General features: G+C 39.2%; 1 protein-coding gene and 1 pseudogene across 2 annotated transcripts; both read right to left on the minus strand.

Annotated features, from left to right (window-relative positions):
* Window positions 1-6,989: 6,989 nt before the first annotated feature.
* On the minus strand, window positions 6,990-7,544 carry LOC308427912 (large ribosomal subunit protein mL42-like). Its single transcript, XM_080926191.1, has one exon. It carries the CDS (start codon window positions 7,467-7,469, stop codon window positions 7,044-7,046), a length of 426 nt encoding a protein of 141 aa, XP_080782317.1. The 5' UTR covers window positions 7,470-7,544; the 3' UTR covers window positions 6,990-7,043.
* Window positions 7,545-17,881: 10,337 nt separating this feature from the next.
* Window positions 17,882-18,850, minus strand: LOC308428328 (left-right determination factor 1-like; annotated as a pseudogene). The gene has a single exon. The product of its transcript is annotated as a left-right determination factor 1-like (transcript).
* Between the last annotated feature and the right edge of the window lie 6,672 nt (window positions 18,851-25,522).

Here is a 25,522-nt window from a genome sequence, read left to right on the forward strand (position 1 = left end):
TAAACCTACCCCTGGTCTTACATGATGGGACACTTATTCATCATCGTGTCTATGGGAATGTGTATTCCTGATACCCCTTGAGATACACATTACACAGAACTATTAGGAAACATTTGTTTGTTGTTGATCTGCCATATATATATATATATATATATATATATATATATATATATATATATATATATACATATATATATATGTATATGTATATTTATCCTTAATTTTATATATATATATTATTCTTCAGTTCTCAATTAATCCATAAATTTGTTGATAAAGAAAGGAAATATGATACCAAATTTTAAGAACTGTGGAGGTTTCTTGTATTTTGTTAATGAGAAAAAAACGACTCAAAGCATATTAGTAGTGACAGAAGAATTATGTACACATTAGGATTATTGGTGAGGCAAAATTCCATTCAATTCAACTATACCAAGTTTCTGCCTTAAATTTATAACTCTTCCCTTATTTTATCAAAATAAATTACCTCTTTCCATATCCAACTGAGAACATTATCTCAAAGTAAGCAGATAATCTATCAGTTTATAACTCAGCTTTTCAATTCTACTTTTTAGGTCAGTTAGCATCACTGTGATTAATGACCTCTCAAACTTGGTGAAAATATGCAATAGTAAATGTAATACAAGCATTGGGCTATTTAGATCTTTCACCGATTTAAAAGTAGCAAATACATTTTATTTATATTTCAAATGTTATCTCTTTCCCTGATTCCCCTGCATATCCTCTATCCCATTTCCCCTTCCCATGCTTCTGTGAGGGTGTTCACTCACTCATCTACCCATCCCCTCCTGCCTCCCTGCCCTGTCATTTCCCTACACTGAGGCATCTACCCTTGGCAGGACCAAGGACTTCTCCTCCCATTGATGTTCAACATCCTCTGCTACATGTGCAGCTGGAGTCATGGGTCCATCCATGTATACTCTTTGCATAAAGGTTTAAATCCTGCAACCTCTGGTTGGTTGGTATTGCTGTTCTTATAGGGTTGCAACCCCCTTCAAATCCTTCAATTCTTTCTCTAACACCTCCATTAAGGACCCCATTTGTAGTTCTGTGGTTGGCTGCAAGCATCTGCCTTTGTATTTGTCATGCTCTGGCAGACTCTAAGGAGAGAGCTAAATCAGACTCCTGTCAACATGTACTTCTTGGCATCAGCAATATTGTTTGGGTTTGGTGGCTGTATATGTGCTGGATACCCAGGTAGCGCAGTCTCTGTTGATTGCCCTTATCCCTCTACCTAAACATTCTTAATACATGTCTACCTTAACAGGACTGTGCTCTGTTAAGTTCCAGAAGTCATTGAGACTACCCACCTTGTCCCCAGTTCCAGTAAATGAAACTCCATCCTGTCAGCAGCACTCAACACCACTGGATCAGATATGAGCTTCTCATCCTCCCCTTGCTGTTTGTTTCTATCCAGGCTCAAGAAACTTCCACAGATACAGTCTTTCCAAATAGGGTCAGGAAACTGTTCCATGGCTGGATGTCAGGAACCGATCCAGATTGCTGTCATTCCTGTGTCGGTTATCCCATCTAAATATGATCTCTTTACTTGCTTTCTCTTTGACCAGACAAAGGATGATTGTAAAAAATGGCCAGATGAATATGGGGGCTGCCCATTTTACTCTTGTCAGATACATATGCTAGGATCATGGATGCACCACTACTTCTACCAACAATGCAAGGCACTCTTTTTCTACATACAAGACCCATGGGATCCCAAGTGGGAGACAGGAGTTGTTGGTAAGCTCTACCTTAAAATCCAACCAGGGTCCCCAGAAAGTACTATCAAAATTTAGAGAAAATATGTCTCAATTGCCCAACTCCTAGATATCAAAAGTGTAGGAGAAATAATCAAATACTCCTCTGAGGTCCTTACTTCCTTAACATTTCCCCTTATAAATGGCACTAACTTGTAGTTCTGCCTTTTGCTTCAGACTTTGACCTCAACATGCTAACTCCTTAAGGTCGCCTGACCCAGTCACTTTAAAGACTGCTGGCTATGTGTAGCCCCTAAAATGAGCTCGCAATTGTCATTTACAGCTTCTTCAGTGATGCTGCCTAATAACCTTACCTCATCCTTTGTCAGCTGCCCTGACTCTGATGTGGCCATGACTCCATACCTTTCCTATATCCCTCTTTTTGGCATGGCAAACTGCTTTAAAACATTCAGGACACATTCTGTAGGAAAACTAGGCTCCCTAGACTGCAATAAAACCACAACCCTTGATACCCCATCTATGCCATGGTTCCCAACAATCCAAAATATGTTAATCCTATGTGCCACATAGGTAATCATACAATCGCTTGCCTGCCAGCTAGTCAAGAATTTGCAAGTTGGTGCTCCTTTTTCCTGAACTAACGGTAGGTAATCTAGGGAATACAAATCTCAGTTGTAGATATGATAAATGCCCAACAGAAGAGGGCAATTCAGGTCGTGCTGCTCTTGGCCGCTGCAGGAATAGTCGTAGGTGCTGGCACTGGGGTAACATCTATGTTAACTGAGAGTTTTGCTGGATATAGTAGTCTGGGCTGGCATTTGTGTTCTCTTAGGATATATACAACATTTGTCCAGGATCTTCTACCATTCATAGTCTCTGTTGAGAAGTCTGGTTTGATTCTGATAGGTCTGCCTTTGTATGTTATTTGACCTGTTTCCCTTACTGCTTTCATTATTTTTTTGTTTTGTTTTGTGCATTTAGTGTTTTGACTATTATGTGTCGTGAGGAATTTCTTTTCAGGTCCAATTTATTCAGAGTCCTGTAGGCTTCTTGTTTGTTTATGGGCATATCTTTCTTTAGGTTACAGAAGTTTTCTTCTATAATTTTGTTGAAGATATTTACTGGCCCTTTAAGTTGGGAATCTTTGCTCTCTTCTATACCTATTTTCCTCATGTTTGATCTCATTGTGTCCTGTATTTCCTGGATGTTTTGGGTTAGAAGAAATTTTCTTTTTGCATTTTTTGACTGTCGTGTCAATGTTTTCTATGTTATCTTCTGCCCTTGAGATTCTCTCCTTCATCTCTTGTATTCTGTTGGTGATGCTTGCAACCATGACTCCTGATCTCTTTCCTAGGTTTTCTATCTCCAGGGCTCTCTCTTTGTGATTTCTTTACTGTTTCTATTTCCTTTTTATATTCTGGATAGTTTTGTCCTATTCCTTTACCTGCTTGCTCATGTTTTCCTGAAATTCTCTAAAGAATCTTTATGGATTTGTTTTGTTTTGTTTTTAAGGGTTTCTATTTGTTTACTTGTGTTGTCCTGTATTTCTTTAAGGGAGTAATTTATGACCTTCTTAAAGTCCTCTAACATCATCATGAGTTGTGATTTTAAATCAGAGTCTTGGTTTTCTGGTGTATTGGGTTATCAAGGACTTGCATTTCTGGGAAAGCTAGGTTCTGATGATACAATGTGGCCTTGGTTTCTGTTGATTAGATTCTTGGTCTTGCTTCTTGCCATCTGCTTATCTCTTGTGTTAGCTGGACTTGTTGATTCTGACAGATGCTTGATCCTCCTGTAAGCCTTTGTGTCAGCACTATTGGGGGACCAGTTCTCTCCCAGTGGGGTCTGGGAAGAGATAGCTCAGCATAGGGTCAGCACAGGTCATAGACTGAAATGGGAAGGATCTTGTCCCAGACTGCTCTTCGGTTTTTGTGTCCTGAGTGCTGTGTGTGGACTCATCTTGGGCCAGGAATGTGAGCAGGAGTGGTGGTCTCTCCAGTGCTCTCAGATGTGTCAGTGCTCCTGTGACACTGACGCTTTCCTGGTGGGGTCCGGGTACAAAGTTGTCTGGCACTTGGTCAGCTCCAGGTACAGGCAGAAACTGGAAGCCAAAATCTTATTTTTAATACATGTAGGTTAATTTTCTTCTGTTTTAGCCAGTTTTGCTGATTCTCATTCCATACAAATATTATCTTCAACAGATAGCTTTAGACCCTAAGAAAAATATTTATTTATTTATTTATTTTTTGTATTAACACATAAAAAGCACTCCTGTTTTATTATCCTAAAAATAAAAAGCCATCATCAGTCAGCAATATAAAATCACAAATAAAAAGTTTAATTTTAGAAGTCAAGTTCATCATTTATAAATACACTAAAGCGTAGTCCACGCAAATTCAGACTGAGCCTACTTACAGTATTTCAACAAAACATTTTTTTCTAAAAGGTCAGAGGCAAATGAGTGATTTGTTTCACCCATAATATTGAAATGATCTGAAATGAGAAAATGAAAAACTTTTTTTTTAGACATTATAAGCAAAAACTTTGGAGTCTGGTAAAGAATCTGAGAGCAGATACTTCATTTTGATATCCCTGGGATTCTATAATGTCCCAATGATGGTTGAGTCTTCCCTATCATAGGAAAAATAAAATCTAAATATCTAAGGCTTTTCTCATGACTGTAATAAACAAGCGTTTTCCCTGTTAACAAGCTACCTCCTCAAAGTAGAATCTGAGCTAGAGTCTGGTCAAACTGAGGGGGTCAGTGCATACTTCTTATGAGACAGCTTTATGTATAGAGACGCAAAAATAAGTCAGAGGCATGGAGATTTGATCAACAGGCCATCTGTTGTAAACATGTCGTATCATGCACTGGTGAAGTCCTAAGCATGACTTTGAAACTTGGATCCAATTTCAAGGAGCTCATGGTAAGTGGGATATCTCTGAGTTAACTGACCATGTAAGATCTGAATGCAAACACCTGACATGGGAACGTTCTCATGACCAACTAGCCATGTGACTGACCCTCCGTGACATGCCCAAGCTCAGCTTTGTTTTCACATGCTGGGTTCTGTCACAGTAAACAGCTTCCAGAATATTCTTTCTTCGGCATACTCTTGGAGCCTGTAGTTAAGAACAGTCAGGATGGCTTAACCTCCACCTCCTATTTACAGGTTTCATTTGACAGCCACGAAAGCTGTTTTGTTGCAATTAAAATAATATTTAATTAAAATACAGCACCTGATTTGTGGTTTTTACACAACTGAATAAAAAAAACCCTACACAATATTGTTTACATCTTCCTTCCACTCTAGTAAAACAGATTACTGTCTTCTTAAAAAACAAACAAACAAAAACTTTATCGTTTTAAACCTGATCATCCTATTTCATAGTTGCCAAGACTGTTTCTAGTGGGCTTCTGAAAACACACCTCGACACCTGGCCTGAAGGAGGATAAAGGCGCATGTGGATATTACGGTGAGAACTGGCAGGTAGCCCCAGATGCCTGGTCTGCTGTCCTACATGGCCCTGCCAGGCGATCAGCCCTGGTACAACAGCTAGCACTTCTGAAGCACATTTCCAGACTGGTGACTCCATCTCTTGAGTTCAATACTGAAAGCATATTAAGGGGAGATTCACTTTTATTATTTTTTATTTTTTTTATTTTTTTGAGATTCACTTTTAAAAAGATGAGCTAGAAAAATATTTATTATGATGATTATTAGTAGTAATAGAAATTAATTAATTACAGTCATGATATCATTTAAATGCTCAAAACAATTTAGCTACTGACAAAGCTTTAGTTATTTTTACTTGCTGTATGATGAAAGATGAACTTTCACATTTGAATTCAATTATAGACTTGAATATTTTTTAAACTAACACAGAAGAATTTTAAAACATTTAAATAAGCACTATTTTTCACTGATCAAAAGGACTGTCTTCTTGTTTTAGGAAAATTTTTTTAAATACTCTGATAATTATATAACAGGGTTTAGGCTCAATGAGTTTTTTGTACTTATATGCATGAGATGCAGTATTATGAAGAAAACACTGTATGGCCATTCCTCTTCATTCCCACAGGCCAGTATATTGTGCAGCTCCTGACTTCACTTCTGCTCTACTGTGATACTTGCAAAACCTTTTTCCCCCTCAGTATTCAACCACAGCTTACCTTTCAGAGGGTATTTCCCTAATGATCCTGAAAGTAATTGCTTTCTTATCTCTGTCAATCTCATGAAGATAAAAATCTTACTTCTTGAATAATTTATTCTTTTTAGATTACTTACAATTAAAAAAAAAGTTTTGCAGAAAAAGTGTTTTTACCCAAAGGAAAACTGTCTTTCATGTTGAAAATTTGAGTACTGACAGAAAGGGCTGTGGGCATACAAATGAGACACTTCAAAACAAACCATATTCTTTTCAGGCCGATTTCTACCATATTCTAGTTCATGTAATATAAGTCTCTTTAACACACACACACACACACACACAAACAAACACACACAACCGCTTGCCAATTGCTAAGTTTAAAATGTTCATTCTTATGGGTTTTTTTTTAAATCACTGAATTGCATTTTCTTTTGTAGTCTCTCATTGCATTTTTAATTTAATATTTTCTGTTTATATACTTTATTGCGTTACCTTTGCTTCAATTGTTTTATTTCCAGTCCCATAATTAATTTATTTTTCTGAAATGCATCTGAAAAATATATGTGTGTGTATGTGTGTGTGTAAATGAATAATATACATGTGCATGCACCTTGGAAATGAAAATGTAATGTTTTACATGTGGAATTTTGCAAACTTAAATACTACTTATATGTTTGTTGTAAATGAAATATATTTCTATTGTGACAAAGCACTTTCAGTTTAACTTAATTTCAATTTTCACAAGTGAATGTCCACTATCAGTTTATATAATTAACACATATTACATACCAGCTGTGTTTTTTTATAAGCCATCTTTGATACACATTTCTACTTTTCCATGGGAATGAAATTCTCTTATTTTTCCCAAACTTAGGGATTTAATTTCCCTGCTTACCTTAGTGAAAAATGAAGATATGTCCACATTATCTTTCATTTTTCTTTTCTCTCACTCTATATGATGAGTTTGTGGATCTTATTATTACATTCACAGTAGCTCTCCATTCTGTTTGTTTCTCAGTATTCCCTCCATTTTTTAAATGAAACAATATTTTTATTATTTTCCTATATACCACCTTAATTAATACACATTTTCTCAGCTGACAAATAAGACACAAAGCAACATCTCCTTGGGCCTCAGAGAATCAAGAGTAATCATCTGTCTTTGGGAGGATCCAGGTTCTTACGATGTCTGTGGTACTGTCCGTATGGGTACCAGCAATGCTTTGTGGTGAAGAACACCTTGCTGAGCTGTTCTATCATGGACCCTTGCTCGAGATGCTTGCGGTTCCCATCTAACTTAGTTTTCAGTATCTGCTCATGTGTTTCCCTGTTATTACGCAGAAGATCTGGTTGAGGGATAGGTTTGGTGTGTTCGTAGGGGATGTCCACAGAAGGGTGGTAGCACACTATTGTCCTGCCGTCGGATGTCAAAGCGAGCTCTACCTTGCAATTGTAGTCATCTGGAAGAGAAGAATATATAGATTTGTAACAAGAGCTAGATAAAGCTCCATTTTGGATTGGAAATAAATGCTTCCAGATAGTTCTGTTTGATATCACCCATTTTACTGCCAACGCCATGATCCTTACCAAGTGATTTGAAAAACGATATTGTAAAGAGAAGCCGCCTCTAAAACCTGTTGTGCTCGCTCGCCATCTTGCTTCGATCTCATTTCCTCCATTTTTATTCTAATGTAAGTCAACCTTATCCCCTGACCAAACTAATGAAATCATTTTCTAATTGGCTCCTGTCTCTACTCTCATAATTTTACTATTTATTGTCATTGACTTGTTTTTAAAGCCTTCACTTGAGCACTTAAAATTATTCGTCCTTAAAATATTTGTCTGAATGGCTCTGCCTTACCCTGTTTCTATCACACACTTACGTAACTAGAACAGTGGTCTCAACCTATGAGGCATTACTTCTTGATTACTTTCCACAACGTCACAGGGATCACTCAAAATTGTTAGAAAGTACATACATTTACACTAGGATGCATAACAGTAATAATGGGTTCACCTCTATAACTTGTGTACAAAGACTTAAACCACCTATGAAAATTGCTTCACTCCTCTAAATTTTTAGCATAACTATAAACACACCCATAGAAGACATTTTACCATTACCTCTACCCTTACCTTGTACCTTTTTACAAAAGGTTTATTCACCGCTGTCCCAAACTTTTTTCTGTGCGCGCTTCTTTCCCGCAGTGTCCTTCACTGAATCCTTATACTGGCCCCATGTTGGTCGCCACTTTTCCAAGACCAGCTCGGTCAAACAACAGGTTCCCCAAGGCAGGAGCAAGGATTGAAAGAAAAAAAGAGACAGTCAAAATTGTAACATAACTTCGGCTAGTTCTGTGTCAGAACTGAAGCCTTCTTTTATTCAGTCCCGTTTTAAACCACTTTAATTACATGCAGAAAGATAACATCACTTCTGAGTCAGGGAACAAGCAAGTTAACAATCAAAAATTCTGTAAACATCTTTCTGGAGGCCAGGTGTGAAGATCAGGGACAGGAGGGGATCCCATGAGACAAAGAGATTGACACACCTACATCTGCTGAACCTGCACTGAGCTACAAGTGCAAATGTCCTGCCCTGAGCTACACTTCTAAGTGTGCTGCCCTGAGCTTCAAATGCAAATGTTCTTAATCCTAGCCAGTTTCCTGAGTATAGGACCAGAGTCCTGGTGAAGTAAAAAATTCCTGCCACCAGCTATCCAGTGGCACCAAAATGCTCTCCACAGAAAAGTTCAGGGAAAATAACTCAGCCAAGGGGAGATAAGTAGTTTGATTTAGTATCAAAGGAGAAAACATAATACTGAAAAGTTGAAATTATCTTTAATGATGCATTTGAAAATAGGAGAAATTAAAGCAATATAAGTTTTTAAGAGTGAATAAGTTAAAAATCTGTAATTTTCAAAAAATATTCATATTTCATTTAAAGGTATGGAATAGTGAAAAATGTAATTATGTAGGGGGATATTGAGTATAATATTTGACATATCGTGTGGGTTTGGAGCTATATTTCAAGCATGAAAAAGGATTACTAATTATACACTTGGATATGTAGGTTCTTAGTGCAGTAGAAAAGCTGGATATAGCTCCTTTGAAATCCTAGGAGGCAGAAATATCACAACTAAAGTCTTTGTCATAATGGTGATAGTTTAAATAAAATAAAATAAAATAATATATGTGAACTTAGAACTTTTGTGTGATTAATGATTATACTGTGAAAAAAATGACAATACCCCAGTGGATGACTTCACATAGAGAAGTATATGAACAGTACCAACTGGAGTCAAATGTTATCATATAAAAATGACATGTGCAATTGTGGGTAGTAGGAAGGTGGGGGTTGATAAGATAGAAACTAAGGAGAAGAGTTGGACATGAATGTAATCAAAATACATTGTAGAAATGTTCAAAGAATTAATAAGAAATAGTTTTAGCAAACCTTGATGAATGCATCATTTTACTGATTTTGTAAACATCATTTTCAAGAAAGTTAAATGTTGCCAACCTTAGTTACATGCTGTGAAACTGATTGAAGAAGCTGCTTTCATGAATGTACAATGTGAAAATATGATCATAATCGTAGAGCTATGTGAGCTAGCATAGCACCTTTCATAATTTAATCTATCTATCCATCTATCTATCTATCTATCTATCTATCTATCTATCTATCTATCTATCTATCATCTATCTATCTAATTATTATTCTTTTTGTTCTCATTTTTATTAGATACTCTGTATTTACATCTGAGATGTTATCTCTTTTCCCCCCGCCCTGCTCCCATCCTCCTTACCCCACCAGTTGCCTTCACAAAGGTGCACACCCTACTAATCACCCTCTCCACCCAATTGACTTGACATCCCTCTACATTGGGAAAATATGCCCTCCCTGGACCAAAAGCCTCTTCTCACATTGATGCCAGACACTGGTATCTTCAGCTACATATGCAACTGGATCAATAGGTCTCTCAATGTGTGCTCAAAGGTTGGTGTTTTAGTCCACGGGAGTTTTGGAGTGTTAGCTTGGTTGATAATGTTGTTCTTCCCATGAGGTAGCCCTATGTACAGTTTTCTGAGTAACAGCCAGACTGATTTCCAGAGTGATTGTACCACAGCTTACAACCCCACAAACAGCTAAGGAGTGTTTCTCTTTCTCCACAACCTCACCAGCATCTGCTGTCATCTCAGCACCTTGGCATTTCTTTACACTGGAAGAACAAACATTCACTGGATCAAAGGTCTCTCCTCCAGTTGATGTCAAAGAATATTATGCTCTGGTGCATATGCACCTGGAGCCACGAGTTTTCCTATGCAAACTCATTGGTTGGTATTTTGGTCTCTGGGAGCTGTGGTAGGTTTGGTTAGTTGATAATCTTGTTCTTCCCATGTGCTGCAGACACTTTCAGCTCCTTTAGTTTTTTTCTCTAGCTCCTTCATTGGGGTCCTTGAGTTCAGTCCAATGGTTATCTGCAAGTGTCCTCCTCAGTATCAGAATGTCTCTCTGAGGAGGTATCCTTATCAGGTTTCTGCCATTAAGCACTATTTGGCATCAGCAATAGTGTGTGGGTTTAGTGGCTGCATATGGGATAGATCCCCAGGTGAATCAGTCTCTGGATGAACTTTTCTCCAAAAACCTGCTTTTCTATTTGTCCATTTATTTTATCCCATGAGCGTTTTGTTCTCCCTTCTGAGAAGGACTGAGGATCCACATTCTGGCCTTCTTTCTCTTTGAGCTTTGTAAGTTCAGTGAATTGATTCTTGGGTATTCCTAGCTTTTTGGGTTAGTATCTGCCTACCAGTGAGAACATATCATGAGTGTTCTTTTGTTACTGGGTTACCTCACTCAGGATGATAGCTTCAGGTTCCATCCATTTACCTAGGAATTTCATCAAGACATTGTTCTTGATAGCTGAGTACTACTCCATTTTGTAAATGTACTACAATTTCTGTATCCATTCTTTTTTTTAAATTTAAAAAAATTTTTTACTTACTGCTTTATTTACAAAAAAGGGGTACATTTACAGATTTTTTGAACAACTTTATTTTAAAAAACAAAGACAAATGAACAAGTTTTAAGCATTTTTGCATTAAAGTATACAAATACATCTTTGTCAGTGGTTGGCTTTCTTTTTTTTCCCCCAAAGGTTTGATAGTGTGCATTAAGTTCTTACTAGTTACAATGAGCATAAAGTAAAGAATTGGATTGGAATTTTGATGGGGATTTGCATTGAATCTGTAGATTGCTTTTGGTAAGATGACCATTTTTAAAATGTTGATGCTTCCAATCCATGAGCATGGGAGATCTTTCCATTTTCTGAGATCTTCCTCAATTTCCTTCTTTAGAGGTTTGAAGTTCTTGTCATACAGGTCCTTCACTTGCTTAGTTAGAGTCACACCAAGGTATTTCATAATTTTTGTGACTATTGTGAAGGGTATCTTTTCCCTAATTTCTTTCTTCACATGTTTGTTCTTTAAATATAGGAAGGCTACTGATTTGTTTGAGTTAATTTTATATCCGGCCATTTTGCTGAACTTGTTTGTCAGCTGTAGGAGTTCTCTAGTGGAATTTGTGGGGTCCCTTAAGTACACTATCATGTCATCTACAAATAGTGATGTTTTTACTCCTTCCTTTTCAATTTGTATTCCTTTGATTTCCTTTTGCTAATTGCTCTGGCCAGGACTTCCAATACTATGTTGAATAGGTAGGGGGAGAGTGGGCAGCCTTGTCTAGTCCCTGAGTTTAGTGGGATTGCTTCAAGTTTCCCACTGTTAAGATTGATGTTGGCTGTTGGTTTGCTGTATATTGCTTTTATTATGTTTAGATATGGGCCTTGGATTCCTGTTCTTTCCAAGACTTTTAACATGAAGGGGTGTTGGATTTTGTCAAATGCTTTCTCAGCATCTAGTGAAATGACCATGTGGCTTTTTTCCTTTGAGTTTGTTTATATGGTGGATTACATTGATGGATTTCCATATATTAAACCATCCTGCATCCCAGGGATGAAGCTTACTTGAACATGGTGAATGATCATTTTGATGTGTTCTTGGATTTGGTTTGCAAGAATGTTGTTGAGTATTTTTGCATCAATGTTCATAAGTGAGATTGGTCTGAAGTTCCCTTTCTTGTAGGGTCTTTGTGTGGTTTAGGTACGAGGGTTATTGTAGCCTCAAAAAATGAGTTAGGTAGTGTTCCATCTGATTCTATTTTGTGGAATAGTTTGGAGAGTATTGGTATTATTTTGTCAATAAATGTCTGGAAAAATTCTGCACTGAATCCATCTGGACCTGTGCTTTTTTTGGTTGGGAGGCTTTTGATGACTCTTTCTATTTCTTTAGGTATTATGGGATTATGCAGATGGTTTACCTGGTCCTGGTTTAACTTTAGAATCTTGTTTCTGTCTAGGAATTCATCCATTTCTTCCAGATATTCCAGCTCTGTTGAGTATAGGCTTTTGTAGTATGGTCTGATGATTTCTTGAATTTCCTCAGTTTCCGTCATTATTTCTCCATTTCCTTTCTGTTAATTTGGATACTCTCTCTTTGCCCTCTAGTAAGTCTGGCTAAGGGATTATCAATCTTGTTAATTTTCTCAAAAAACCAGCTCTTAGTTTTGTTGATTCTTTCAATGGTTTTTTTTGTTTCTATTTGGTCTATTTCTGCCCTAAGTTTGATTATTTCTTGCCATCTACTCCTCTTGGGCGTATCTGCTTCCTTTTTTTCTAGAACTTTCAACTGTGCTGTCAGGTTGCTAGTGTATGCTCTCTCCAGTTTCTTTTAGGAGGCACTCAGAGCTATGAGTTTCCTCTCAGTACTGTTTTCATTGCATTCCATAGGTTTGGGTAAGTCCTGTTTTCATTTTCATGGAATTCTAGAAAATTCCTAATTTCTTTCTTTGTTTCGTCTTTGACCCCACTATCGTTTAATAGAGCATTGTTTAGTTTCCATGTGTATATGGGCTTTTGGTTGTCTTTGTTGTTGTTAATGACCAGCCTTAGACCATAGTGATCTGAAAGGATGCATGGGAGTATTTCAATCTTCTTATATCTATTGAGGCTTGTTCTGTGTCCAATTATGTGGTCAGTTTTTAAGAAGGTGCCTTGTGGTACTGAGAAAAAGGTGTATTCTTTTGTTTTAGGATGATATGTTCTGTAGGTATCTATTAATTCCAGTTGTTTCATAGTGTTTGTTAGTTTTACAGTGTCCTTGTTCAGTTTCTGTTTCCATGATTTGTCCTTTGGTAAGCGTGGGGTATTAAAATCTCCCACTATTATTGTGTGGGGTGAAATGTATTTTTTGAACTTTAGTAGGGTTTCTTTTATGAATATGGGTACTTTTGTATTTGGAGCATATATGTTAAGGATTGAGAGTTCTTCCTGACAGATTTTCCCTGTAATGAGTAAGAAGTGTCCTTCCTTATCTTTTTTGATAGCTTTTGGTTGGAAATTTTCTTTATTCGATATTAGAATAGCCACTCCAGCTTGCTTCTTGTGGCCGTTTGCTTGGACGGTTTTTTCCCAGCCTTTTACTTTGAGATAGTGTCTGTCTTTGTCTCTGAGATGAGTTTCTTGTATGGAGCATAATGCTGGATTTTGTTTATGTATCCAGTCTGATAACCTATATCTTTTTATTGGGGAGATGAGTTGATTTATGTTAATAGATATCAAGGAATAGTGGTTGCTTTTTCCCGATATTATTGCTTCTGCAGGTTGAATAGTGCCTGTGTGTCTTTATTCTTTTGGTTTTCTTGCTTAGGACTTTTCTTGTTTTTACTATGATGTTGTTCCCCTCATTATATTGTGTTTTCCACCTATAATTTGTTTTGGTTGAAAATCTACTTTATTCGATATTAGAATGGCCACTCCAACTTTCTTTTGGGGCCATTTGCTTGGAAGTTTTTTCCCCAAACTTTTACTCTGAGATAGTGTCTGTCTTTGTCTCTGAGATGAGTTTCCTGTATGCAGCAAATGGCTGGGTTTTGTTTATGTATTCAGTCTGATAGCCTATACCTTTTTAGGGGAATTGAGTCCATTTATGTTAACAGATATCAAGGAATAGTGGTTGCTGTTTCCTGCTATTTTTGCTTTTGGAGGTTGAATTGTGCCTGTATTCTCCTCATTGTATTGGGTTTTCCACCTATAATTTGTTGTAGTACTGGGTTTGTGGTCAGATATTGTGTAAACTTAGTTTTGTCTTGGAATATCTTAGTCTTTCTATCTATGGTGATTGAGAGTTTTTCTGGGTATAGCAGCTTGGGCTGATACTTGTGCTCTCTTAGGTTCTGCATGATGTCTGTCCAGGCTCCTCTAGCTTTTATAGTCTCTGTTGAGAAGTCGGGTGTTTCTGACTGGTCTGCCTTTATATGTTACCTGACCTTTTTCCCTTACTGCTCTTAGTATTCTTTCTTTGCTTTGGACACTTGGCGTTTTGACTATTATGTGGTGGGAGGAAGTTCTTTTCTGGTCCAACCAATTTGGAGTTCTTTAGGCTTGTTTTATGCTCATGATCGTCTCATTCTTAAGGGTAGGGAAGTTTTCTTCTACCATTTGGTTGAAGATATTTACTGTGCCTCTTAGTTGATATTCTTTGCCCTCTTCTATTCCTGATATCCTTAGTTTTGGTCTTCTCATTGTGTCCTGGATCTCCTGGACATTTTGGGTTAGAAGCTTTTTGGTTTTTGCATCTTCTCTTACTGTTTTGTCTATGTTTTCAATGTTGTCTTCGGTCCCTGAGATTCTCTCTTCCATCTCTTGTAGTCTGTTGGAGATGCTTGCATCTGTGCCTCCTGATTTCTTTTTTAGGTTTTCTACCTCTAGGGTTGTCTTTTTTAATGTTTTCATTATTGTTTCCATTTCCATTTTAAATTCCTTCTTCAATTCCTTCATCTCTTTTGTTCTGTTTTCCTCTAGTTCTTTGATTTCTTTGAGTGTTTTTCTTGTTTCCTCTTTAAAAGCTTCTAATTTTTTATGCTTTTCTTCCCGTTCTTGTTTAAGGATCTCTGTCATCATCTTGAGGTATGATTTCAGGTCTGAGTCTTCTTTTTCTGGAGTGTTTGGCATTCTGCTGTTTGCTGTGATGGGAGAGCTGGTTTCTGGTGTTGCCAGGTTGTCCTAGTTTCCCTGGGGTTTTCTTTCGCTTTCTTCTTGCCATCTTGTTGTCTGTGTTTATATGCAGTCTTGTTGTCTGTCATTGTTCTCTCTGCTCTTTTGTACCTGGCCTGTGTCCCTGGATCTCCTGCTCCCCAGCTACTCAGAATGCCTTCTCAAAAGGCCTGTGTCCCAGGATCTCTGCTGTTCTTGGTGGCGGATGATCCGAGCACCTGTTCTGCACCTGAAGGCCACAGGCTGGGTACAGCCCAATGCAGGGTTACTGGTTCCCTGAACGGAGCAGGTCGGCGGGGGGCGTACTTTCCTAGTACTGGGCAGAGATCTGCACCCTGGCTACTCATAACGCCTTCTAAGCAGGCCTGTGTCCCTGGATCTCCGCTGTTCCTGGTGTCGGATGGTCTCATGCTTAATCTTTACACACTAAGAAAAGTTTGACTAATTCCAGCTTACATCTTGTTTTACGTGTACTTTATGCTCATTTTAACTAGTAAGATCTTTATGCATACTATCAAACCTTTAAAAATACAAGTACTAACAAAAATGTATTTGTATACTTTTATTCAAAAATGCTTAAGATCTGTACATTTATCTTTGTTTTTTAAAATAAAGTTGTTCAATTAAAAAAAAAGAAATCTATTCTCAATGATAAAAGAATTTGTGGGGGATTCAGCATCCCTATCCTCAAGCTGTATTACAGTGCTATAGTGATTAAAAACAGAACAACAACAACAACAACAACAACAACAACAACAACAAAAACCAACTGTATGGTATTTGTATAGAAACCGGCAGATAGATCAATGGAATAAAACTGAAAACCTAGAAATGAATCCACGTACCTATCGTCATGTGATCTTTCACAAAGGAACTAAAACTGTCCAGTGGAAAAACAACAGCATTTTCAATAAATGGTGCTGGTTCGACTGACTATCAGCCAGTAGAAAATGCAAATCAACACATTCTTATTTCCCTGTACAAAGCTCAAGTCCAAGTGAATCAAGAACTTCCAAATAAAACCAGGGGCACTGAAACTCATAGGAGAGAAAGTGGAGAAGATCCTCAACCACATGGGCACAGGAGAAAATTCCTGAACAGAACACCAATGGCTTATGTGCTAAGATCAACAGTAGACAAATGGACTTCATAAAATTGCAAAGCTTCTGTAAGGCAACAGACATTTTCAATAGGGCAAAGCAGCAACCAACGTATTGGAAAAAAGATTTTTTTACCAATACTACATCTGATAGAGGGCTAATATCCAACATGTACAAAGAACTCAAGAAGTTAGACTCCAGAGAACCAAATAGTGTAGTTTGATATCAAGGCAAGACATAATTGGGCAGCAGAGAGGGGGGCAGGGACGAAGTTTTGGTAAGGTGGGAGAGAAGGAGAGAGTAGGAGATTCAAGAACGGGAAACATGGAGGCAAATGTACATGTTTTCCTCAGTTCATCTCTTACGGATAAAAGTTGCTATGAACACTTTGTAAGGGTTGGAATTGTACAGGATGATTTGACTTATCTAGGTGGACGAATTGTATCATACCAATTGGATCAGAGTTCTTTGGTGTGTTCTTTGATATGGCAACTCAGTTGAATTCCAAAGAGGGTATAGCCCAAAGCCTGCCACGGAGTTGGGATGTGTGTGTGTGTGTGTGTGTGTGTGTGTGTGTGTGTGTGTGTATGTGTGCAAGGCATGTGGCAACAACCTGCCAAGGGAAAGTGTGTGAAAACAACATGCTGGGGCAGTTGTGGATCACCTGAATCAAAAGCAGCCTGTTAAAATGGGGTACAGGGCTAAACAACCATTTTACAAAAAGATTTATTTATTTATTATGTATAAGTGCACTGTAGCTGCCATGAGACACACCAGAAGAGGGCATCAGATATCATTACAGATGATTGTGAGCTACCATCTGATTGCTAGGATTTGGACTCAAGACCTCTGGAAGAGCAGTCAGTGCTCCAGCCCCAAAAAGCAGGAATCTTAACAGCAAAACATTTCTAGCTCAGTTGTAAAAATCCGACACCACACACAGGGGTCTAAATGAAAACCACCAGTTCTGGCTTCCTTTATTGTTGAAACCTTGATGAAGTCGTAGCTAAATCAAGCTCTTTAGTTCTCAGTTAAGTTGACCTAATGCCAGCCCTTTTTTTTTTTTATTTTTTAGAATTATTTATTTATTTTGTGTATGCAAGTACACTGTAGCTCTTCAGAGACTCCTGAAGAGGACATCGGATCCTGTTAGAAATGGTTGTGAGCTACCATGTGGTTGCTGGGACTTGAACTCGGGACCTTTGGAAGAGCAGTCAGTTCTCTTAACCTTTGAGCTGTCTCTCCAGCCAGGCCTTTCTTTGTCTGCCTCAGTTTCCACAGATGTAGTTTAAATGGGAAAGCAAGACAGAGCTCCACAAAGAAACCCTGTCTTGAGAGAGAAAAAAGGAAACGAAAAGTTACAAAACCAGCATATTTCATTCACATCTACAAAAGCCGGTATTACCTAGGTTTGTTTGTTTGATACATTTGGGTCTTAGATCTAGAGTCAAGACTGGGACTCAGCCCAGATACAGCAACAGATTAAGGGAACAATGGCAATTAGGAATTCTGTCCTTGGTTTACAATCTCAATACATGTAAGTGCTTCATGTACAGTGCAGTGAACAAAATGAAGGGCAGAGACCACTAGGTGGCGCCTCCAGTAGCTAGCGCGTCACACTCCTTAGAGGTAAAATTTAGGGATGAAGCTGGTTCAGAGAAGCAAAGATCACACACAGACCATTTACCCCTTAGAGATCTAGAATCCCCGTTTCTCCTGGTATAAGGAGCACTTCCGATTTACTTGAAAGTCACATCCTTGGGGAGGCTACAACCTGTGCCTATGGCTCCAGCCTTCTGGTTATGAGCGCCCCAACTGAGGCGCAGCTACAGGTCTGAACCCTCATGTTGGGCGGGCTGACCACTTGAGGCCTGGTCCTGCCTCCCTCCTTCATGCTGACAATCATGGGCAGGGAGGTCACCTCTGAGGCAACACACTGCTGAGGCCCCAGAAACAGTCAGGGACTCTGGTGGCTGGGGGTTCTAGGATCCAGTTCTCAGCCCACTTCATCTCCTGCAGATCCAGGTACATCTCCTGGGGACAGCATTGGGTGCCTTCAGTCATTGGTGCCTCGGGGTCACAATTTCCTTGAGCTCAGTAGTCCTTGAGGCCCAGAGTGTGCAGCTCCAGCTGTGGCCCGCCCTGCCCCTTTCAGTCTGGTATGCCCTGCGCCGCGAACCGGACCAATTTGCACCTACACCTGGAGTGGCAGCAGTTGCCTCGGCTGGATCAGCTGCTGCCACAAGTTTGGGGCCTCAGTCACGTAGAAGGCCTTCCAGTCGCTCTCACAGATGGACAAGAACCTAGAATCGATAAGGGCGGTGCGGGTGGAGCCATAGTTAAAGAAGCGCAACCATTCAAAGGTGACTCGAGCGCAGGCACCTAGTTGGGACAGCCTCTATTGCCTCCGGAGAGCTGTTCTGGGCACAGGCTCCTGGAACAGCCACAGCACGGCCTGGACCAGCTCGCTGTTAGGTGGCAGACACTGCTCCATGAGGAACACAAGCGGGTGACTGGAGGTCTCTGACACAAGGAACCTACCTGCCACCTCTCGAAAGTTCTGGCTGAACCTCTTGCCTCAGGAGTGGTCACATACTGGGCCCTCACAGGAGAGGACCATCCCCTTCACATCGGCCTTGTCCAAGACTGGCGGTTTATTAAGCTGCAGCTGTTGCAGGAGGCTGCCCAGGACCTGTTCTCCAGTCAAGAGCTTCCCCAGGGCTAACCAGGAGAGCCACAGGAACGGCATGGCGCTGCCCAGGAGGAGGAACTGTGGATGTGTGTGTGTCCCTGAGGTGTCCTGAAAGGGTCTTGAGTCTGCTGAGGGCTGGTATGGAATAGCATTATAGCTGGTCCTGGGGTGAGGGCAGGGAGGAAGAAGGAGAGAGGTCCTTCATTCTCTGCATCCCTCGGGGGCAGTTAAGCCAGGTATTGGGGTGGGGTATACTCATCTGTGAGCCTGGTGGTATTAGAACTCCTGGGAGTCAAGCTGTTCCTGGGTGTGGGTTGGGGGGGAAGCTGCTGCCAAGATGAAAGTTTTACATTGATATTTTTACAGACTGTGAGACCTTTTAAAAGTTTCAAATCATCGTATTTTTAAATTAATATTAATGTGTAATCTCATACAAAGATGAGAATGAAATTTTCCAGCTAAATAGTAATGTGTTTGTATGTACAACTCACAAGGGATACTTTGTGCTGGCTAGTTTTTATGACAACTTGGCACGTGATAGAATTATTTTGGAAGAGGGAAACTGAACTAAGAAAATACTAACGCCAATATGGAACTCAGAAAAGCCTGTGGTAAATGTTCTTGCTTGTTAGTTGATAGAACACAGACTACCTGTATGTGGGGGTTGTCATACCTGGGCTAGGGATTTGGGATGCCATAAGAAGCAGGTTATAGAAGCAGGTAATCACTACTCCTCCTTGACTTTGCATCAGCACCTGCCTCCAGGTACAAATGACGCAATGTGAATTGAGAGTTTTAAGTTAAAAGTAAGTATTGTTCTCTTTAAGTTGTTTGTGGTTATGTTTTCTTTTTAATCTCATCAATAGAGAAGATAAGACAGCTTTCATCTGAAGAATTATTCTTTCCACAGATTTGCTTTGAAAAACTTTGTAGTTCCTTCTATTGTTATGAATCATATTCTCTCTTAATCATCAACACATATATTCTCCTATTTCTTCCCTGTATCCAAAAATATATTCAAATAAACAATGCACACATTCTTTTCTGAGACTAGATCTGAATATATTCAGAGCTTTTTTGTCAAATGCCAACATAACATAAAGATGGTACTACTATGTAGTATGATAATATAATAATGATATATATTTTCTGTCTCAAAGACTTTAATCAAGAACTCATAGACAGTGGAATGTTAGTTGAATAAAAAGGTAGATACTACATTTTATTCACAGTGCTTATATTGTGATAATTTAGGCTTTACAAGCTATAATTATTAGATGAAGATGTTCTGACCTGTATGTCAAATTTTTAAAAAGAGCAGAAAACGTAGACATTTACATGTGCATGTCTCATTTTACTGCTCAGAATCAAAGACTGCTGCAAAATGAAGAAGGGATTATTTTATAATTTTCAAACATTATGCCCTTAGAGGCATTTCAGGTGAGGTTGCTGTGCCACATGTGTGTCATTTGGTGTCAGAGAGGGAAAGGATATGTCTTTGCTTCGTGTTTGACCCATGAACATCTAAATAACTAATATTGGAACATTCGCTGAAAAAAAAAGTCAAGACTGAGGGTCTGGAGAGATGGTTAAGAGAATTGGCTTCTCTCCCAAAGGTCCTGAGTTCAATTCCCAGCAACCACTTAGTGGCTTACAACCATCTGTAATGGAATCTGATGCCCTTTTTTTCTAGTATGTCTGAAGACAGTGACAGTGTACTCACATACATAAAATAAATAAATCTTTAAAAACATTAAGACTGAGATGACTACAAGTTTGTCACCAGGTGCTGGACAGAAAAGATAGCCTGAAACAACCACCAGTGCAGCATCAGGCCAACCTGGATGGACTCCCAGAATGGGAAGCATATCAGAGACTAGAGGAAATCCACCTAGGACTAAGAGTCAGGAATAGGCCCAAGACAGATGACCATCACAGGGCTCTACAGGGAAAGAAGTAAACTGAGACAAAAACTATACCAGCCCCATGGGGCCCAGACAGGAAGCTAGATTGCGATGAGCACCAGTTCACAGCTATGCATGCCTGAGGGGGCAGACCATGATGAAGATGACCCCTGCCTGGTGCCATAATGAACAACTGGGAAATAACACTCTTGCAACTACTTCTGAGATGACCCCAGATACTCAGAGGCAATGGGCACCAGTAAGAGGAGCAAGAAAGTGGTAGAGAAATAGAAGAGGAAAAAAAAAAAGTAAGGATGTGGGCACAATGAAGAGAGGCAGAGCTGGATAGCTGAGGATCATTGTCGGGACACATCATAGGACAAGGTAGCAGGTGAGCTTCCTGAGATGGTTTGCCTTAGATTACAATCCATGAAAGATTTGCTCCTATAGACAAGTCTTAGGAGAAATTCATTTTAGGAAAGATTCCTGTTATTAATATACTTTTCCTATAATTATTTAGCATATATAGCAATCACTGGTATTAGCCCATTCTTTTGAGGAGGTCTCTGCAGATCTATAAAGATGTTTTCTTTTTAATCTCAACAATTTCTTGTCTTGTAGTGATAGTATATAAACAAAAAAGATGACTTCTTGATTTTTAATGATGATCCTATAAGAATTCCTCAAATTATATCGGTGATTATTAAATTCTTTTATAGTGGGACTGCTACTAGATCCTTTTCTGATAGTCAAAACTACTGTGAGAACTTTGTCAGTTACTCATGTATAACCAGTTAATTACCGCTTAGATAGTAACCAGACCTACTCAGAGAACATTCCCAGAGGTTGTAAAACAACTATCCAAAAGTCACAAAAGGGAGACTAACAACTTATTAAAGAGCTGGGACAGAAGATAAAATATTGGCTGGGTTTATCTATAAAAAACTTCACTAATATCTTAGTTATGGTTTTTAACTTTGAATGAACCTGTGAAGTTGTGCCAAGTGCTGGATATTTAGTCAGATAACTACTCCTAATGGATATGTACGCAAGCATTCTCTGTTTTAATCTTCTATTTCAATTTATGATTTGAATTTTATGTGTGAACTTGTGATGAACTTTTTACCATGGGATCAAGTATTCTGATCATGTATAAGTATTGAGGACAAAGAGATGAGAGAAAATTTTTTTTCTTGTCTTGTTTAGGATCTTTTTCCTTTTCCTCTTTTTTTAAAGACAGCTTTCATAGAAAAATTTTTACAACTTAGAAATAAATGGTATAATCACCTTTCAAAGTGTTCTTTCTTCCTGCCACTTCTAACTAGCCTGTTGAAAGTCAGAATCAGGTAGTTCCTGCTGAGATATAACAAAGTCCAGATTAATTAATCTTCTGCTGTTAGGTTACAGTGTTATCCCCTTGGCCAGCAGGTGCTTACCCTCAGAAAAAGAAAAGTTTTGGAACTTTTTAGAAGTTATCATCAGCATTCCAGTATAGTTAGAGAGCTAGAATTTCCAGAGACCCTTAGACTTTAAAGCCACACCAGAGTCCTACCCTGTACCCTGTCACTACCCTCCCCAGGCCAGGAGGTTCCAGGCAGATAATGAGGAAGAGCCCTCTATAAGTCCCTGGGATGTCACCTGAGACAATGTTCAGTTTCTCATTTGTGTGCCACAAGGGATGTCTGCATCTGTGGCTCTGCGTGAGAAGAGGTCTGTTATCTCCAAATACCACATGAATTCCCCTGCTCTATTATGCCTCTCGAGGACATGTTGATATCTGAGGGTCATGCAGAAGTTGCCCCACTCTTACATGGGCATCATTAGAGGCAAGAAAGCAGAACTTCCCCTGTCCCTGGTAGGGTCTACACATCACCTGGCCAGAACTGACATTGTTTGTAGGGCATCTTACATGGGCATCATTAGAGGCAAGAAAGCAGGAGAACTTCCCCTGTCCCTGGTAGGGCCTACACATTACCTGGCCAGAACTGACATTGTTTGTAGGGGTTGCTGGTGACCTGGCCATTAGAGAATTAATCTGGGAGAAATGGCCCTGCTTCTTGTCTGCTAGATGGTGGCATAGGCAAGGGAGAGATTGTCTCAATTCCCCTTTGCCCTGCTAATAGCAGTAGTTGGGACAGTAGGCCTGGATGGGGTTATGAGAACAGGAGAGCTGTCTCTTCTGCTCAACTGCTGTAGCACTTGGAGAAGTGACCCTGCCCCTCATTTGTATATCACAGTCAAAGTAGCCTCGTATATGGGGGTTACAGGTGAGCTGGCTCCAAAGATGTTAGCACAGAAGAACTGGCCCTGTCTCTTGTCTACCAGGTGGGTCATGGAAAAGTGAGAGACCTTCTACCTTTCTTTATCCCTTGCCATTTATGGCAGATGGGATAAACTGGTCCCTGGCTCATGAGAGCTAGAGAACTAGCCATGTACCTCACCACCTCAGGGAGCAGATACCATCTGACCTGGGTAACAGGGTAGAGCTTGCTTTTGTGCGGGAGTTATCAGCTACCTGGGACAGCATGAGAGTAGACTTGACCTTCTCAGATAGATCTCAGGCTCAGATCCAAGGCTTTAAAATGGTTCACCCCAACATCCAACTCACCAGTGAACTGCTGAAATGCACAAAGTCCTACTGATTTTAAACTGTAGGATCTCCATAAGAGAGGGCAGCAACAGGGTATCTGAGAGAGGCCCAGTGAGGGTTCAGTACTGATAGGGTAGCAGAAGCCAGAGGCCTCCTACCAGACTATGGCACAAGTGCAACAAACATTTGCAAGCAAAGAATGGACAAAAGGTATGCTAGAGGACTTAATGTGAAAAACTTCAGCTTGTACAACAAGATACTGTTTTCTGTGTTGGAGGGGGGCTGCAAGGGTGGGAATTGGGTATGGGAAATGAAGGAGATGAGTATAATTATGGTACATGATGTACACATCAGAAAGAAACAATGAACACTTAAAAATTTTCAAACTTAAATTAACTTTTATCATAACATGCAATTTTCACAAATAATTTTAAAGTACTATTAAGTTGTATTTTCTGAATCTCTAGGAATTATGCATTATTACCCTGACACTCTAGTTTCTATCCTATACTGTAACACTCAATAGGCAACAAATATTTGCTAAATTGAAATAGGAAGAAACACTTTATTCATATGGCACCAACTAAAAAAAGTGGAACTTTTACTAAGAAGGTCTGTTAATGAATCATGTAATTTAATCTGGGGCAGTAAGATCTAGAGAAAGAATTGAAGAAGCTGAAGTGGTTTGCAACCCCATAGGAAGAACAACATTATAAACCAACCAAACCCTCCAGAGCTCCAAGGGACTAAAACACCAATCAATGAGTACACATGGAAAGACCCATGGTTCCAGTTGCACATGTAGTAGAGGATGGCACTATCTGGCATCAATGGGAGAAGAGGCCTTTGGTCAAGTGAAGGCTTGTTTTTCTAGTCTAGGGTAATGCCAAGACACTGTGGTAAGAAAGGGTGGTTGAGAGAGCGAACACCTTCATGAAAACAAGGGGAGGGAGAGAAGAGTGGGGGAAAAGAAGATAACATTTGAAATGGAAATACAGAGAATATCCAATAAAAAAAATCTGTAGAAAGTTTTGTTTGTTGTTGTTCTTGCTGTTGTTGATAATAAGTAATGAATAAGTTTCAGGGTATTGACACTTGGATATACCATGTGATGTAAAACAATATCCTTTTGAAAAAAGCTATGGTGATCAGAATTGTATATTGTCATCCTCTGAGGAACCACAGATCCCATGGGTCTATGATCTGCCTGAAAAAATCAAACTATTACAGATCTCAGAAGGGAAGACCACACAGGGCAGGTAGCTGAGGTCCAAGTCTTGTCCACCACTGTGGTATAACCAATACCAGTGACAGATGTGGCACCAATGAAGGACATCAGCAGACTATGCTGGGCAGAGCAGTGATAGTAGTCAGCTGTAGTGGGAGGGATAGCAGGGGTTTTAAAGATGAATACTTCAGGATAGAAAGCTCTTCCCTAAAGTGTTACAGCTCAGTAGATCAGCCACTCTCAAACAATTCTTTCTTAAATAATTTGGGTACTTTATCCCATGTGGATAGGAACTTTGTAAACATTAAGAAATAGAGAAGAATTCAGAGGTAGATGCTTCTCATGGGCTGTTTGGGGTGATAGAGATACTTTATTAGGACAGATAAGGGCTTCAGGTGTTTTCTCTACTTGACTTATTGTTATGGTGCTCAGTGGAGTGTTTCAGTTACATGTTTCATAGCAGGTAGTTGGACAGGGAGCTGGCACCGTGACTCCTCTACTAAACTTTGAGGGTCATGGGGTTTGGGCTCACTCAACCTTCTCAGTTCTTCTGTCCGGTGGCACGGTGCACTGCTGTACATTTTATAGCATACTCTTTAACAAATGCCTTTGGGCTTTATGGTGTGAACTGCTATCTCCATCTTCTAACAAAATAGTTATGTAGGTTTAGTGTAATGAACGAATTTGGAGAAAACCTATTTTTACAAATTTCTATTTTCTTTGAAATGTGATATGTATAAATGGGAATGTATTTTCATACTGAAAACACTTAAAACAATGGCCTTACTCAAATTATTCATTATTATTATGGCTTGATATAAAGATGGTGGCATTTTTCAAAAGGTACTTATAAATGTAATTAGTTAAAGGACACAAAAGAAGGAAATTGAGGATGATCTCAGAAAATGGAAAGATCTCCCATGCTCATGGATTGGAAGGATCAACATTGTAAAAATGGCCATCCTACCAAAAGCAATCTACAGATTCAATGCAATCCCCATAAAAAT

Source organism: Micromys minutus (assembly GCF_963924665.1).
Source record: "Micromys minutus genome assembly, chromosome: 12".
Lineage (NCBI taxonomy): Eukaryota > Metazoa > Chordata > Mammalia > Rodentia > Muridae > Micromys > Micromys minutus.

Coding starts and splice junctions, on each gene's coding strand:
- LOC308427912 (XM_080926191.1), bottom strand. CDS start 7,469: ATGGCGTTGGCAGTAAAATGGGTGATATCAAACAGAACTATCTGGAAG.